A 17682-nucleotide genomic window follows, 5' to 3' on the forward strand; every position below is an offset into this window, starting at 1 on the left:
GTGGTCATGGTCATAGTCCTAAACATAATGTGAAAGTCAAAGCACATTCATTTAGAATTGTTTAAGTGTTAAAAAATTGCCTTTAGTACACAAATACAGAGCACTATAATTTCATAATCAGATCCCAGATATGAACAGAGATTGATATTTTCATTCTTGCCCATTTGATTTGAAGATCTATGCCCTGACCCACTGATACAAGTCGATGTAAGTTGAGTAAAATGTTAGTGACAGGAGAAGATAAATAGAAGCTAAGATACGTGATCCTTTTGTTTTATGGAGAGCCACAACAAGCTAATTTCACAAGAGAGTAAACACTAACTCGAGGCCCCAGTTTTCAGCATGTGAGTGAGCATTTTGAAATATATTAATAATCCTTTCATTAGCTGGGGGATAACTAGAAGTCAGTGACATTATGTTGAATTTTCCAGCCCTGTCCTGTGCAGTTCTGAATCACCAGGGTTCCCTGCTCAACTTCCAGACACCTGTGTGTTTTTCTGTTAATCATGGCCTTTCCCTGTAAAACAAATAAACATAATAAACATGAGAGATAATACATATATTTAACATTTTACCTTCTTTCTCAGATGCTGTTATCCCAGAAAATTATAGAAATTTGAACTGTATCGTTTGTTAAGGATTTATTAAATTAACATGTTAAACAATATGAATTATCATCCATAAATCCATACTTTAGAGGCCATACTAAAGTTAAGTAAGAACAACAATTTTCAAGGCAGGACTTTTTTTAGGTAAAAAAACAATTTCAAGAAAAATGACTATTGTCTGTAAAAAACAAATGAGAGGTTTTAGGCTGAAGACCTTGAGCACAATGTCTAGGTTACAGTACTCCCAGTATTGTTTCTCACAAAGGTCAATAATTTGTGCCAAACAGTTCAATTTTTACCCTCTAACTACCTTTCTTGACCACCTCTGAGAATTTAAACCTACGTACTGTACTTCATTCAAATGTATTCTAACGGGCTTGAAGAGAGTTCTGCATGTTTCTTTATGTATTGCTGCAACAGTTTCACATTGTCAAGACAGATCAGGAATCTGATGCCTGAGCAGTAAAATATTAATTATTACATTATATTATTATTATTAAATTAATATTAAAATATTATATATTAAATGTGGTGCTTTTTGCTCATTAGATTTGACAAATAATACCCTGGATTCAAAATATTTAGTCCACCAAAAAGACTCACCTGAAAATGGCAAAAAAAACAACAACAAAGTTATTGGACAGTAAAGGTTTTTGTCGAGGCCTTACCTGTTCAAAGTCCCAGTAGATGCTATAGCCTTTTTGTTTTGCCACAGAGCACTCATACAGGCCTGGGGTACTGCCTGTACCTGGGTCAGCCAGACATCTGTTGTTGTTGTATTTGTGAGACTTGATACCTCCAATATAGAGCTCTCCACTTTTTCGGTAGTATGTATTCTGAAAAGTTATGAATGGAAAGTGTTTTTTAATTAGTGAATTTATTCTAGCTCTGCCTGTACAACTTTTTATTGAAAATTGGTTTAATGAAAAAATGTTCCATGCCTAAATATAAAACATTTAACCTAGATGAATTGTAATGACTATTTATTGTTTGCTCCTTTTACACGACAGCAGGGTTTGAATCTGAAGTAGAACAGGCCGGTTTTATCATTTTAATTTATCAGGACAAAGCATAAAGACATGTAAACAATGTGTATTGTGTTTTGAATTGTAAAACATAACAGTGCTTCTTTCTATAAAGCACTAATTGTTTTCAGGACATGTGTAATCTTTAAGTTTGGCTGACATTACAGATCTTGTTTTAAACAAATCAATATTGTGAGCAAAAAAGAGAGTGAAAATTTAGGATTGCTCAAGCAATGATTTAAGATCAAAATCACATAGTTTGTCAGCAGTACAATGCTCCTTATGAGTATTTCAGATACACCCAGAAACTGGCCAAGAGCTCATAAAAATGGCAAAAGACAAACATGAAACATTTTTTTTTTCACAGAAAAAGAAAGGCACAAGTCACAAGTTACGGTGGAGATTCATACAGCAACATAACTGCCAACATAAGAAAGTGAGAATACAAGGATCATGTCTTGTATTCTGTTGGGCCCACAGAAGCATTACCAACTTGTAGTCTGATCTTGTCAGAAATCAAAAGCTGAGGAAGGTTGGGCCTGGTCAATACCAGGGTGGGAGACATTCAGAACTTGGCAAACTAGACTGCTGCTGAGGTGTTGGTGAACCTGTAGAACAGCTGGCTCTACTATCTATTGACCAAAACTTACAATCCCATCCTCTTTAAAGTGACCAGGGACACTATGTCATGGTAGATTCTATCCTGGCATCCTTCAGATGAGATGCTAAACCAAGGTCCACACTACTTTTGCAATAAACATGCCACTGCATGGTTTATATAAGGTGGTTTATATGTGGTGGCAGTGTGGTGGCTCTGTGGCTAAGGATCTGCGCCTGTGGCTGGGAGGTTTGCCGGTTCGTATCCCCTGGCCGGTAAAGGAACCCTACTCCATTGAGCCCCTGAGCAAGGCCCTTAACCCCAGCTTCTCCAGGGGGTGCTGTATAAATGACAAACCCTGTATGTCTTATGGAGAGCAAGTTGGGGGTATGTAAAAAAAAAAGACAAATTCCTAATACCAGAAATTGTATATGGCCAATAAAGTGATCTTATAAGTGTAGCGAGGTGACGTTCAGTACACTGGCTTATGTCCATTCTAGGCTTACAAAACACAGGACTACTGGAGAAAATGTCTTCAATAATTCAATTGGTATAGCAATTTCTAACTTCTCCCCCAATCTGCAGTGAAGTGGGGCAACTTGTCTTTGTAAAAAATTGAAAAGCTCTTCTGACTATATTGTAAATAAACAATTATAGTGTTATGTGAACTCACTATGAAACTAAAGGCAAAATGAAAATTCACCTAGCTCCACTGCTGAGATTGTGGTTGGCACTCCTGCAGCAGAAGACGTGTAATGTCTACGCTACATCACTCAGGTGTTTAGTGCATTGCGGCGGTCAATGGGAGGGACTCAGAATCAATTAATTGAGTAAGGAGTAAGAAGAAGATACAGTTACCTGTGGACCATAGTAGTAGCATCCAAATGCTATGGGTACATTTCCAGGAACAGGTCCTTGATCGATACAGACATTCTCTTTCACAGTGTTCTTCAGCTGTAGAAAAACAAAGATAAAAGAGTATTTATAAAGCTAAGATTACACTTTTAATACGCAGCAACCCCAAGCTGATACCACTTTCAGAAATTATATATATGATTAGAAGAACCATCTCTCTTTAAAATTCATGGCGGGTATCAAAGATTTGTTGCAATCAGGGCCGGATTTTGGTGTTCGTAGGCCCTAGGCTCTTTCACTCCGAAATGTGCAAAAAGAGGGATAAACGCCAATTGAATAACATCGACTGACATGATGCACTTTAAACTATTTTAATGCTAAACCAACAAGTCGAGCGACCATCAGTTCAATACTTCTAGATTCTAGAACAGCCGCTAGATAGCGTATGATTATTGATTTGGAGCACCTAGAGTCGATCGCAAGCGTGTTGTTTCAGCTCGTTTTTCATGAGTCACTAGTGTTTCCCTCTTTTGTAGTCCCTAAAATTTTTTTAGGCCCTAGGCCTAATTGGATATCGGGCTCTCATTGCAGTCCTGTCTGAAACAGATAAAATCTCTCATTCTCAATGTCAAAATAAATTGCAGGTCCTGCATGAGACAAGTCAGAACTTTCTGAGTGGAGTTTGGACTTTGGAATATGTTCTCACGTTCATTAAATAACGGATCACACAGGTTTGTTATCTCTACAAAGGTTGCATTTCACCAAAAAATCTCTTAAATGGTTCCTAAGAAATATTGTTAATCGGTCTGATGTCATTAATAAAGCGACTGAGGAGAATGATGGAAATTATTATTGTGAATAAGTATTATAATTATTGAAAACTAAACTTAATGAAGCATCGTTTGAGAAACACGTTCCTATGAATTCAATCAGCATTTATAGCTTTAAAGCCTTTAACACATTCTTTACATATTATAAATACCTTTGCAAAGACAAAATGCCCCCATAATGACAAAAAGAGTAAAAATTCTTACAGCTCCATAAGCAACAAGGTCTTCCCATGGATCCAGCTGAGGGTACACGTTGTCTATATACCACTTGAAAGGCTTACATTTCAGTTTCTCTCTGAGCTTCTTTCTTTCTGAGACATCCCCAATGTCAATTCCATGGTCCTGGAAGAAGAATGACACATGAACTAGACGATGTGCTGCAATATCGCAGCCAGCATCCATATCACCCTGCAACTCACAACCGGCATCCCCACTAAAGATCAGCAGATGTGAGCCTGGTCAGTACCTAGATGGGAGACCTCCTGGGAAAAACTAAGGTTGCTGCTGGAAGAGGTGTTAGTAGGGCCAGCAGGGGGCGCTCACCCTGCGGTCTGTGTGGGTCCTAATGCCCCGGTATAGCGACGGGGACACTATACTGTAAAAAAAAAGGTGCCATCCTTCGGATGAGACATAAAACCGAGGTCCTGACTCTCTGTGGTCATTCAAATCCCAGGGTGTTTCTCAAAAAGAGTAGGGGTGTAACCCCGGTGTCCTGGCCAAGTTTCCCATTGGCCCTTACATAATAATCCCCATCTATGAATTGGCTTCATCACTCTGTTCTCCTCCCCACTGATAGCTGATGTGTGGTGGGTGTACCTGCACACTATGGCTGCCATCGCATCATCCAGGTGGTCCTGCACACTGGTTGTGGTAGAGGGGAGTCCCCATTACCTGTAAAGCGCTTTGAGTGGAGTGTCCAGAAAAGCGCTATATAAGTGTAAGCAATTATTATTATTAGCTTCTATCTTTGGTGGCACAGAGGAGCAGTGGTGACCATTGCTGTTTCAGAGACCTGGAGCCCTGGGTTCAATACTGGGCCTGGTACAGTATGTTCTCCCTGTGTTTCCATGGGTTTCCTCTGAATGATCTGGTTTCCTTCAAGAGTCCAAAGACGTAGTAGGTGTTTCATTGTCAACTGGGAAAAATTGGCCCTGGTGTGAGTGTGTGCATGTCTGTGTTTGTCTCTGTGTGTGCCCTGCGATGGAGTACCATCCCATCCAGGGTGTATACTTCCTTGTGCCTACTGATTGCTGTGATTTTTCATTTTATATATCATTTGGATATTAGAGATGGTGTCCAGCTGCCCCACAACCTTGAACTGGATGAAGGATTTATGAAATGGAAGGATGTTTGGAACTTGTGTCTTTCAAATGAATCAATAGAATAAAAGCAGAAACAATGTGAAGAAAGGAGGCCCATCCAGTCCATCTTGTTTATTTGACTAAGCTAAGCCACCCTAACATTTACTGCATTTGCTTCTTAAAGGATCCTAGAGTTTGAGCTTTAACATTCTGAATGGCAAACTTGTTCTAGATATCACAACTCCCTTCCTATTCTCAGTCTTAAATGAATTCCCTATTTGCTTTCCCATTGTGACTCTTTGTACTTGTTGCAGTACTGAGTCTGAAGTCATCTGCTGGGTTGACCCTAGGAACCCCTGCTGCTGCCATTATCAATAAAGATGAATGAGTCAGTTCCAGAAGACGCCATGCATGTCCAAACCAATGACAGTACTTCTGCCATGCCTTAGAGATGAGTTGACGTTCTCTGGAGGACATACAGTTCTTTTCATTCAGCATATTTTAACCTTATCATCACTGTGGTAAAGGTTTATCTAGGGTTCATCTGACCATAAAACATTGTTAAAAAATCTCTCCCACCTCATGATGGACTATGGACTGACTCTGAAAACTTAAGTCAAAGGAAAAGATTATATTCTGATTTAGCTACAGTCTTCCAAAAAGGCTACATGGGGCAAATGGCCTCCTCTCATTTGTGACTTTTCTTGTGTTGTTATGTTCTAATTACCTTTATTGGTAGATTCCAAGCAATATTAATGTTTTTTTTGTACTCATCCATCCACACTTCGGCCACTCGCAGTGCGTTCCTCTTCATGGTGATGCTGAGGTCAGGCAGATAGGGTTTGTGTGCTCTCTCAATGTGAGCTATCTTGGAACACGGCACAATCTCAATACTGCCCCCACACAGCCAAATCTAGGTCAAGTTAAATATAGCACAGTTATTATTATGGCTATCAAACAACAATAAACAATTTGTCTTGTCTTCAGAAAAATCATGACTACACAGTCATGCTGTGGTCTCCAAGCTTACAGTACATGAGGAATTTACATTTCTCTCCTGGGAATGCATAATGTATTTTGAATTGAATCAAATCGAATTGAAGTGAATGGAATCAAAAGGAATCAAATCAAATCAAATTGAATTTAATCAATTGAATTGAACTGAATCAATTGAATTCAACTAAATGGAATGGAATGGAATTGGATCATATCGGATTGGAGTGAAAGGTGAAATGCTCCTTTCAAATGTTACACCTCAGAACAGTTCTAACAGCCCAAACCAAATTTTAGTTGATAATAATGTTTACTTGTACTAATAATGGATCATAGTCAAATGGAAGTAAAAGCTTGTCCTGTCAGATCTTCTGAACAGAACCATCTTGACCATTTGAGTTTGCTATAGAGATCTTTAGCCAATAAAACATACGTATTTAGGAATGAAGGAGGATTTAGAAGTGAGAATGTGTGATTCTCTTATAAATAAAACATCTTTTGATTGCAACTCTTTTTCTTTCTGTCTGAGTTAGTCCTATTTGTCAAAGGTGAAGGAATACTGAAATCAGGTTTAAGGTTCATGAGTTTACTGTTTACAAAACGTTTTAAACTTCTTCACCTCCTTTTTCGCAGCAGGTAAACAAGGAAATTAAAAAAGCACCTGCCTCTTGAGCTGTTTTGAACAGGTAAAGAATAGATGGAGATGAGGGACAGAAGGTGGATCAATGAGACTACGACAAAGCAAACCAGATTAAAAACAACATAAAAAGAAACAATGTAAGGATTGCATGATAGCTCATTGCACGAATAGGCAAAGAGTGAGTAAAGAAAACCATCTGGTTTTACAGGCCTTGGCAAAACTGGTTATGTGTGTATAGCAATGTGCCATAAAAAGGACAAACAAAAAACAGGTGTCGACACCTGAAGAATGTTCCATGGCCAAAATGCTGTGTTTTCTTTCTTCTCTTTTCAGCATGGAATAAACCTATTACTTCTTACTTTGCAATCAAGTAATATTCTAATGTTAAACCTGTTGCACGGTGTACAGTGTGTGACTGGTTCCTGTGGTTACTTACTCTAACCCCCAGCTCCACGTTTTCACCACCATAGATTTTCATTCCTCCATCCAAACTCCCAATTTCGCCAAGGAATTTTCTGTCTGCAACAAGAATTCCCATAAGAGATGGGCTTCTGCCAAAAACAAAATAAAGGGAGTCAATTACTGCCTTTTGTATATTAAACATCTTTTCATTTAAAAAAAACTTATTTTAGAGAACAAAACAAAACTATTTTACATATGAACAACCATTATTCAGCCTTACATTACAGGCACAAATTCCTGTTTGTTCCCCTATTTTTTACAATTATATAACTTTTTAACAAAACTATATACATTTAAAAGAAGGAAGATGTATACAGTTATGAATATGAAAAGGGAGGAGACTATATAAATGTATCTTATTAAATTTCAGTTATTTTGTATCTCAACAAAATCTGACCTTAAAGGTTTAATGTACTGAACACATCTAAACCAATATTTGACACATTTTTTCATTTGTAATTTTAGTGAAAATGTTATTTTTTCCATTATATATATTTCCCTTATTAATTCAATCCAATCATTCATTGTTGGTAGATCTGTGAGAAGCCACTTTCTTTTTATAGCTTTCTTCCCTGCTGATATAAGGATTCCAAACAAATATTAATCACTTTTCATAGTCGTTAATGCCCTTGATCTGAACAAAATGCAACATTGCTGTCCTGCACAGGTCTTGGAGAGCCATATCTCAACCATGCTGGGATGTAACTTGAAATAATAAACAGCTTTTCATTTTGGGGAGAAAAAGGGGGTTGTGGGAGAATTAAAACAGAAAACAACCAAGGTGTAATGTGCATACAGAAGGAGCTGCATCTTTAAAGGATGCATCCAATAAGTGATTTCACTGTCCTGTTTTGGAATTAAGTGGCCATTGGTGAAGGACTTACTTTCCAGGCCTTGATGGATCCTTCAGTCTGTACCAATCGGGCTGGAAAGACTCATACATGCACCACAGAGCCCAGTCAAAGGCGTGTGCAGCTGGGGTATATTTAACAACTTCTAAATTGTCAAAATTCACTCTGTCAAACACAGGGGACACCACCACAGTGCGATTCTCCTTTATTCTTGCAAGCAGCGGCTCAGCCCTGTGGACACAACAGGAAATGACAGTCAATGTCATTTTTTTTTAAATGGCATAATTTGATGCAGAGTGATCAACAAACAAATGTTAGGCAAGATATTTCTTTCAAGCCTTCATCTCTGTCCCTTCCTTAATTGTATCCCGTCACAAACTACAACAAAATATTTTCTAAAGCATTCAACTTATTTCACAGCAGCAGGTTTTATGACTTTGCCCAGGTGACATCCCAGAATATGGTATGCCAGTTCACATAACTCGGTCAAAGTCATCTCTCAGTGATGGTGGCTGTACATACAACATTTTAACATGTTTCAAAATATCTACCCAAGTCCCACAAAGCAATTGTTAAAGTTTTTGAAGTGAATACATGAAAGAGACTATTTAATAATTATTACATATTGAAAAAAAAACAACACCCTAGTATTGAAGTACAATGACAAACACTGCACATATATAAAATAAAACAAAGCATTACTTTCAATAATTACTGCCTTGTGCAAATTGTGGATTTTGGGTAAACACTTCTTGGGTGAGAACTTATTTTTTAGTCATTTTATTCAATTCTTTTGAAGTGGCTAGTTTCCAAGAAGGGGAATTGAAATATTTGTTTTATTGGGAGTAGTTTTCCCTCCAGAGATTCAAGAAATATTGGTAAATTTTCTCCCATTATTTTTCTTTTCCAGTTAGAAGAAATGATCTTGAGGAACTGTGAAGGAACTCAAGCAGATCAATTACAATCACTGCTAAAGGTAATATGTGCTCTTCATCTTCATGCCAGTGTTTACAGTGATTGTTTTGTGTTTTTAAAGGACAATTTTAGAACAAGAACCAGAGAAGTAAATGCATATTTTTTTTACTTTTGAGATCCGTCAGGCCTAGTTTGTTTTTTTCTTGTTACTTAAAAATTTTATTTCACCAAATCCTATTCCATCTGCTATTCTTCCAAAAGACCTTCGATGTTAGAGTCTGGGACAAGGGGTGTGTCTGTCTTTTGTGCTCTAGTTTCCTGCCACATACTGGGAGGTTAATTGGCTTCTGGGAAGATTGGCCCTGGTGTTAGTGTGTGCATGTCTGTATGTGTCCTGTGATGGGCATCCCATCCAGGGATATGATAACGGATCAAAGGAATGCAGTCTTCTTAAAATTATGTTTAATAGACATAATAGTTTCAAAAACTAAAAGCAATAAACTTGATTGATCTTAATATTTATTGTCACATTACGTTCTCTACACACAATGCAAGGATGTACCTTTTAATACCTAGAAGTGTTAAAAGCCAAATATGACAACGAGAAACAGTTTTTTAAGTAATTGTTAGCATAGGACATAGCATATCAATTACCAAGATGTGTAGGGGAACTGCTTTGTATGGAAGGTAATACATTTAAGCCTTGTTTACAACAAGTATTTATGTTAGAAAACGAACACCTACAGTATGTGACTTGTGTTTTGCCATTGAATGAGCTATTTGTAAATATGCAAACTGGATGTTTTATCACATTCTTTTATATTGTTGTTTCCTTTTTTTGTTGTTGTTTGTGCATAGTTCATATATTCTGATTTCACATTTAATATGGGAAAATCCATAAAGATATTGCATTAAAAAACAGATGTGTTGTGAAATCGATCTTCCAAAACAAAGCTAGCTGCTGTGAAGAAATTACTTACTACTGTATCTTGGGAAACCAGAAGCTAGTGATATGGAAAAACCCATAAGGATATTGCATTAAAAAACAGATGTGTTGTGAAATTGATCTTCCAAAACAAAGCTAGCTGCTGTGAAGAAATTACTTACTACTGTACCTTAGGAAATCAGAAGCTGGTATGACTGGAATCTTACCATTCTGCATGGACCTCTATGTGGGCATCCAGAATGGCCACTACTTCACCTGTAGCAGCTTCCCATCCAGAAATCCGGGACTGTGTCAGGCCCCTCTGTTCACTGTGTCTCACCCTCTTCACTAACCCTGGGTGCTTCTCATGGATCAGATCAATGTAATCATCAAGCTTTCCTTTCAGGTCCTCTGTCGATTATGTGCATGTTAAGAAGACATGGACTAATTAAGATCACTTTATTGGCCATATACCATTTCTTGCGTTAGGAGTTTGTCTTTTCACAGACCCCAGCTTGCTCTCCATGAGACACACAGGCGGAGAGAGAGGAGGGTCAGAGCGCAGGGTCAGCCTTTTATACAGCGGCCCTGGTGCAGCTGGGGTTAAGGGCGTTGCTTAGGGGCCCAGTAGAGTAGGATTCCGCTGCCGGCCATGAGATTTGAACCAGCAACCTTCTACTGTAGCTACAGGCGCAGATCCTTAGCCACAGTGCCACCGCTCTGCCCTAGGTTCCATACTAATTCAGTACTAATCATGAATATGTCAGTTATTACAGTAAACTACGGCAATGGCTCTTTGTATTCAAATTTATATTCACTGCATTTTCCCTGAAAAGGAAAAAGCTTTTGAAAGACAGAGCTAAAAAACTTTGATGGTCATTTCCTTCCTCTGACAAACCACTTGAGCTGTAGTCATCCACAAGCACGATCTCCTTCAGCAGATGAGCTGGTGTTCTGTCTATGATGCTCCGGATGGCTCTCTTTATTATGGACAGGGCTTCATCCAAGTAAATCAACACCACGCTCAGGGTAGGAAGGTCCCTGGGATATTTCTTCCCTAAACAACTAGATTTCAAATGAAAGGGGAGGGACATCAGATTAGGAATCACGAGAGAACAAATTGTGTTTCACTTCTACACTCTCTACTGGCTCAAACAACAAAAGGTGCTCTCCTGGAGTGCTGGTCATGTTCTATGATCCAGACTTCGGATCGCAAGAGCAGTGGGTCAACACTGCAAGTCACATCAGAAGCCAACTATGACTGGGATTCCTCTAAAAATAGTGTACAATAAGCCGAGCACTACTAGGATAGTGTTGAATAGACATCCTGGGTTCTCTGAGCTTTCTGACAAACAGCAGAACCTGTGATTATTTTTTCACATCTTTAGCACTTATATCATCATCACTTTCAATAACTGCTTTTTCCAATTCAGTGTCACAGTGGCCTGGAGCCTCACCCAGAAAGCACAGGGTACAATGTGCATCACAACCTGGACGTGATGTCAGTCCATCGCAGGGCATAAGCAGACAAAAACAAACACAGACTCATAGAATAAACGCCAGTTTTTTTTTATCAGAAGCCAATTAACCTATACTATACTGAAGAGTATTTGATATACAAAATAATTAACTTAAAGTTAAGCAGGAGGAGTAGCAGGAGGGCTAGATCGTCAGAGTAATTAATGCATTATTGTAAGTGCTGCAATATTATAGACCAGTGCCTCAGCTCTGTCACTGGAGTACTAAATGCCAAGTGATATAATTAATGAGAAAACCAAACTTTACACACAATAAGTACAGCAGTTTTATAGCACAAAACCTCCTGGACAACACTTATATATGAAAGGGAATGTACCTGGGATCCCTGGTCTCAGGGAGTTTTCTGTCCAGTGGCATCTTGTCACTCAGATACACATTATAGCCATATCTTTTATAGAGCCATTCTGCTTTCTTTTGCTCCACTTCTGATAAATGATCTCCCCACTTCTCAAAGAGGTTCGACTTCGGGAAGAGTTTTTTGAATACCCTTTTCTCTTGGTTTGTCTCCACTTTTGTGTCCCTTGGCTTTTTTTAATCCTTTTCCTACCTCAGCTGTTTCACCTTTTGCTCAGCCTTTTCTTTGTCATCCAGCCGCTTAGCTATTAGGGAGAAACATATCAAGAGACCGGGCTGATTTTACGGATCAATGACCACAAATCGCAGAGTGACCCATAACTCTGTAACTGATTATGCTTTTCTCTTCTTGACTTAAAGAATGTGGCAGTGTAGCATGTTGGGTATTTCTCTGGACTCATTACTGGTAGGTTGTGGGTTCAAGTCCCTGCTGTAGATGTTTCTGTTGTACACTGAGTAAAGTAATTTACCTCAGTTGCTCCAGATCAGCCAGTTGTTTTGAAAGAGGACCTGCACTTCTCGGGAGCGGACTTTGTGATTGACTGGCATTCTGTCCAGGGAAGGGATATCAAGTACATTCTACTCACTGTCATTGAAACCAGGACATTGAAACTAAAGGAATGTTTATTTTAATAAAAGCTAACAAACTGTTTATCTTTTAGCTTCCTAACTGCTTATAACCCTGGCAAGAGGAAACATACCAGGGGGCATCTATAGGTCAGTGGAAAAATGCAGCTCATGTCTTAAATGCAGTAAATGGGCAGTCGAATGTCCTGTTCTGTGAATCAGGAGTTGTTTTTCTCTACACGAGCTTGCATAAGAATTGATGGTTCATTTTAGGGATTTGGTAATCTATGTCAAAGGTATGAAGCTCATTTGTCATAGTGTATAAAAAGCACTGAGCAACGTCTTTCGGAGAGACTAGCTTTTGCAAGCTGCTCTCCCGTATGCATGTGAAATAAACGAATCTTCTTTCTCCAACATCTGAATTCTGTCATTTTATATGATTCTACAAAACCAAAGGCCTTGACGCGTTTATATAGAATTGTCCACCTACCAATTGGTCTAATTGGTTCTTTAGGTCAGCAGAACAACAGTAAACCTTAAATCAGCAACAGATTCAGGCCTGACAATGGAGTTAAAGTGGTCTAATCAAGCCATATTTTATCCCTTTATCTTAGGTCTTGTGCGGCTGATGAATGTCAGTTTATCTTGAATCATATCTGTGTCTGTTAGCTAATGCAATCCAATATTAATTGTAGCAGTAGCTTTATTACATCAGTCTTTCTATTGCTCTATTGCACTGTGTATCTAGGTCACTTAGAGTTGAAATGGTGCTACTTCATCTATTGGATTATTTTACGTGTTGGCTTGGATAAAGGCATCTGCTAGATAAATTATTTAATTTACTTATTAATAATAACAATACATCAGGACTGGGACTTGCATTTATTGGTTATTTTCCAACAACATTTCAAATCCTCTCAAATGGTAAATCATAGTTGTAAATCATCAGTGGGAGATTAACTCTTGTTTTCATTTAAAAAATGTATATGTTGCTTGTGGGATCAGTGCACATTCTGTACATAGCTACTTCATTAATCAAAACATGTTTGCAATCTTTTTCATATCAAACCCTGAGGAAGGTAAAGCAGGCTACACAGGTTTAGGGACAAACTGAATGGTGAACCAAGCATTCAGCAAATAAGGTGGCACCACCAGAACAAACCTGTAGAAGCAATTAAACTTGTTTTAGTCATCATTAATAGACTTTTGAGGGAGTTGAGGATCTGAATCATGGCAGAATACATTAAACAGTCATGATGTTAAGCCAAAAGTAATGGCTTCTAATGCCTCTTCATCCAAAAACTGTCACGTCCTCTGCAGACAGAGGGCCCTCCTTCTCTGTCCTGTGTCTCATTTCTGGTTCTTTGCTGTCCTTCCGGTGTTTCTCTCTCTCTGGAACTATATTTTTCCGGGTCTTTCAGTCTGCCTTCGCTCAGCATTTCGTTCGGTTGTCCTGAAACCCACCTAGCACCAGGTCGCCCCACGTCCGCTAGCTGAGGGCATAGGTTTCTATACGGCATTTCCTGAACAGCTGAGCCTGGGCTAACCCCTGTCTCGTCGCTATGCATAGGGTCTTTTCGCTCTCCTGCCATTCCACGGTTCGTCCTTTCTGACTTCCATGACAAAAAAACACTCTGTGAAGTCACCCTGTAACCTACTAGAGAGAAAGACCTTCCCATGATGAATACCTGCTTATTCCCTGCTATTGGGACCCAAACAAGGAAGATTATCCTAACAACCTCCCCTCTGTTGTGATCTGTTTCTTACATTCCAAATCAAATCCAACAAATTGTCAAATCCAATTCCTACAATATCACAAAGTAAATAAATTGTATAATCATGGTAATATCTATAAACATCTAAAATGCCACGCAAATTTACCATGGTCAACTTTTTAAGGGGTAATTAAGTTAAGTGGTCTGGTTTTACAATGACAGTGCATGCTTATAGTTATTCTCAACCAAATCAGTTTCCTTCTGTTGGCATTTTTATGCATCTGTTTGTTTTTCAAATCTCAGTTTAGATTTTAGGATTATTTAGAGAAAAGGAATGTAAGTCTCCACGAAAGAGAATATAATTTTTGCCTGAAGCATTATCCATATTGTGGCTTTGATCGTAAGCTCTAGTAAGTTGTGGTCACTACGAAGTATTTCCTCCAAGAATGAGAATACAATGAAATGTCTATGTTTATTGGTTACACTTCTTGTTTGAATAATTCTTATCCCTTTTCATTCTAGCCTTTTATTACACTTAGATTTAAGTGTTATTAAAGTGTTGCCTTGACAAGCCAGCTTGGGCCTCTGAGTAAATCCAGAGAAATGTGGCTAAGAGACCCCTCTGAGAGACATCGTGAAGGTGTACAATACAATACAATGATATACAGTATAATGCAGATGGGCTCCATCTGTAGTCTGTTTCTCCCAAGACAATGGGTCCGAGGTCACTGCTCATCACCCTAAGGAAGATCCACCAAAGGAGGGACTGCTGGGTGGGTACCAGAACTATACCCAATAATACCCTGAACCAATCACAAGCTGTGATGTTGCACCTTATAAGCTAGCATCATTTTTAGTATGGTTTAGTTACTAGCTCCTCATCTCACTCCAACTCAAGGGGCAATCTGACTTTCCCAACCATGTGCAAAGCAGCTCGGGTCAGGACTTAAACTGGTGTCCAAGACCAGTGAGTCAGTAAGATATTCTGTCCAAGATATTCTTTCTGCCATAAAATTAATCTTTAAGGATGAGACAACAATCTGTGACGATGGAGAAGGGAATAATATAAACTAGTTAATCAAAACTAGTCAGTGTGTTCTTTGGAGCATAAAAACTCCTCACAGAAAGGCACCCAAGTCCAGAATAGAATCCAAGACCTAAGAGCTGTGATTACTGTTATTATTGTTATTATTACGTTTTGGGGGTTATTTTCCCTACAAACCATAATTCTAAAGTCAAATTTGCAGTTGAAAACTTACAGAGTTCACTGATGTGGTCATCCATCTGGTTAAATCTTCTCATTATTGCTGAATACATTTCCTTGACACTTTGACGAGATTCTGTCAGCTCTGACTAATGCACATCTTTTGTAGTTATTACAAAAAGTACTGTCCCTATACTGGTTATTATAAAAGCCAATCTCTTCAGCCACAACAGTCTCATGTTTTGTTGAAATATTTTCTTGTCCCTTTCTTTTTTAAGAAATCTCTGTGATTTTTTTTCTATCGCACCAAACCGTGATTCAGTGATGTTCTGATTATAAAGAGCAGCTGCTGTTCCTGTATTTCACAGAAGAAATACAGGTACATTTACTCCACCCTCTGTCGCTTAAAAGATTACTTTCAGAAACAGGTAAGGCAGGAAAAGACAAATCAATCTACATGTCACATAAGTTGGAAATGCGAGATTGTGCCAGTCATTCATTAATTCATTTCACGAGGAATGACGGCAGCCGAAAGCTTGGGAGAAATTAGAATTGTTTATTGAGATGTGGAGATTTGGCGTAAGCCGCTTGGCTGAGGGCCAACCTCCCGGCCGTTGGACGTTGAGGATAGGACCCCCATGCGACCAATTGGGTAGCTGCAAAGGTGGAGAGGGGGTGGAGGAGGGATGCAGAAAACGAACGAGGAAGAGGAGAGGGTGAAGTTTGATATATATGGAGACCAGTTGCTTATGTCAGGATTAGTGAGAACTGCGGCAGCTGTGTCGAATGAGCTCGGCTGCTTTCATTCCTCCCGAACTTTCATTAAAAACTCCATTCATTAAGTCATTCAACAATAACTATTGTGCGTCTCCCAGCACCAAGTGGCAAACAGGCAGGAGAAGTCTATCATGCCAAAAGAAAATGCATGGTGTTTATAACAGAGGTTAGGGAAGAAGGTAACATCCTAATCTTGCACTTTTCTGCCAGCCTATGTATATACTGTACGACTCACGCAAAGGACAAGCCAGCCAGTCTTGCCACCTCCACTGGTGGCTACTGTTATGCTGCATCTGTCATCCATCGCAACAAAGAACAGAACCACTTTATCACTACAACTTCAACACAATGATCTGCGCCATACACAGGTAAACACAAAGCAGCACGAGCACAATTGCAAGTCAGTTCAACAATACACAGGGTAGAATATAGAAACACAACACACAGTAAATTCATGGCTTTTGCACTACAGCCTTCCTTGTCACGAACACGGACTGAAATCTGTGTCAGATCTTGTAGTAGACACTATGCGATGCGGTAAGAGCTGGAGAAAACAGGAGGCGTGGTAAAAGGAAACACACAGGGGTTTAATAGTGCACAAAATAATCGTGACAATCCGTGAGACAGTGAACGGGGAAGACAGAGAATGGCATCCAAATCCAAACGGGTCCAAGGGCAGGTCAGGGCACAGTCCAAGAGTCCATCAACGAAGAACCCATCCTGGGACGCGACAAGGTTAAAATCCCCGGGAGAGGGGAAAACATGGACAGGCAAAACATGGAGGTCCTAAGGTGATGGGGCGAGATCCTCCAGACTCCGGGCTCAGGAAGCGGGAGGTGTCGGGGATGAGGCCTACGCCCTCAGGAGACGGACGTAGGGTTTCCTGGTGTTAGGCGGGCCTCGCGACATCTTTACCCTAATGGTGAGCGCCGAGGACTGGAGGAGCTAGTCTTTAAATAATAAAGCTAAGAGGGTACACCTGGGAAGCTTAACAATCAAAAGGACAATAATTGGAGCAGTGGAGCGCCCTCAAGGGAGGGATGTCGGGCGTGACAGTCCTGACACAGGTCATAAATATGGTGCCACCAATTGTACTGTATGGCAGCGTCTCACTATAAAGAAGAAATGTCCCTTTGTTGACTCATTTGCCTGACAGTCTAGCTTGAGGGGCAGTGGGTTTCTAGCCTCTTTGTACAAGCAGGAGGGTCTGGAAGGATGCCTTCCCCGAATCGAAGCTCAGATTTAGTTGCCTGACCTCTTGCAGTCAGGTCCCCAGTCCATTTATTGCACGTTTGACCCCACCACTAACAGCCTCCATGTAGGAAATCTGTAGGCCATCATCGGGCTGTTGCATTGCAAAACAATACCAGTGCCCAGTTCAACACAACCTATTAATGCGACACAATATTATTGTAATGATACAGTACTGTAAGAATAAGGTGCGACTATTAGGTTTTTATCTTTGTAATGACCGGCTTCTATTTTCATTATCTGTCCATCTTTTTGATTCATTGGATAAACCT

At 39.4% G+C, this 17682-nt stretch overlaps 1 protein-coding gene across 1 annotated transcript; it reads right to left on the minus strand.

The window, feature by feature from the left end:
- Positions 1-397: 397 nt before the first annotated feature.
- On the minus strand, positions 398-15621 carry LOC102688456 (probable polypeptide N-acetylgalactosaminyltransferase 8). Its single transcript, XM_069191988.1, has 11 exons — positions 15568-15621; positions 11859-12067; positions 10902-11068; positions 10231-10414; positions 8197-8394; positions 7287-7401; positions 5945-6130; positions 4121-4258; positions 3090-3185; positions 1277-1444; positions 398-517 (listed from the first exon to the last, which is right to left on the minus strand). Exons 1-11 carry the CDS (start codon positions 15619-15621, stop codon positions 398-400), a joined length of 1635 nt encoding a protein of 544 aa, XP_069048089.1.
- Positions 15622-17682: the final 2061 nt, after the last annotated feature.

The sequence above is a fragment of the Lepisosteus oculatus genome, chromosome 7 (genome assembly GCF_040954835.1).
Source record: "Lepisosteus oculatus isolate fLepOcu1 chromosome 7, fLepOcu1.hap2, whole genome shotgun sequence".
NCBI classification, from domain to species: Eukaryota; Metazoa; Chordata; class Actinopteri; order Semionotiformes; family Lepisosteidae; genus Lepisosteus; species Lepisosteus oculatus.

Coding starts and splice junctions, on each gene's coding strand:
- LOC102688456 (XM_069191988.1), bottom strand. CDS start 15,621: ATGAGACTGTTGTGGCTGAAGAGATTGGCTTTTATAATAACCAGTATA. Junction 11,069..11,858: donor CCTGAGACCAGGGATCCCAG/GTACATTCCCTT, acceptor TTTGAAATCTAG/TTGTTTAGGGAAGAAATATC. Junction 7,402..8,196: donor GATCCATCAAGGCCTGGAAA/GTAAGTCCTTCA, acceptor TGTTTTTGGCAG/AAGCCCATCTCTTATGGGAA.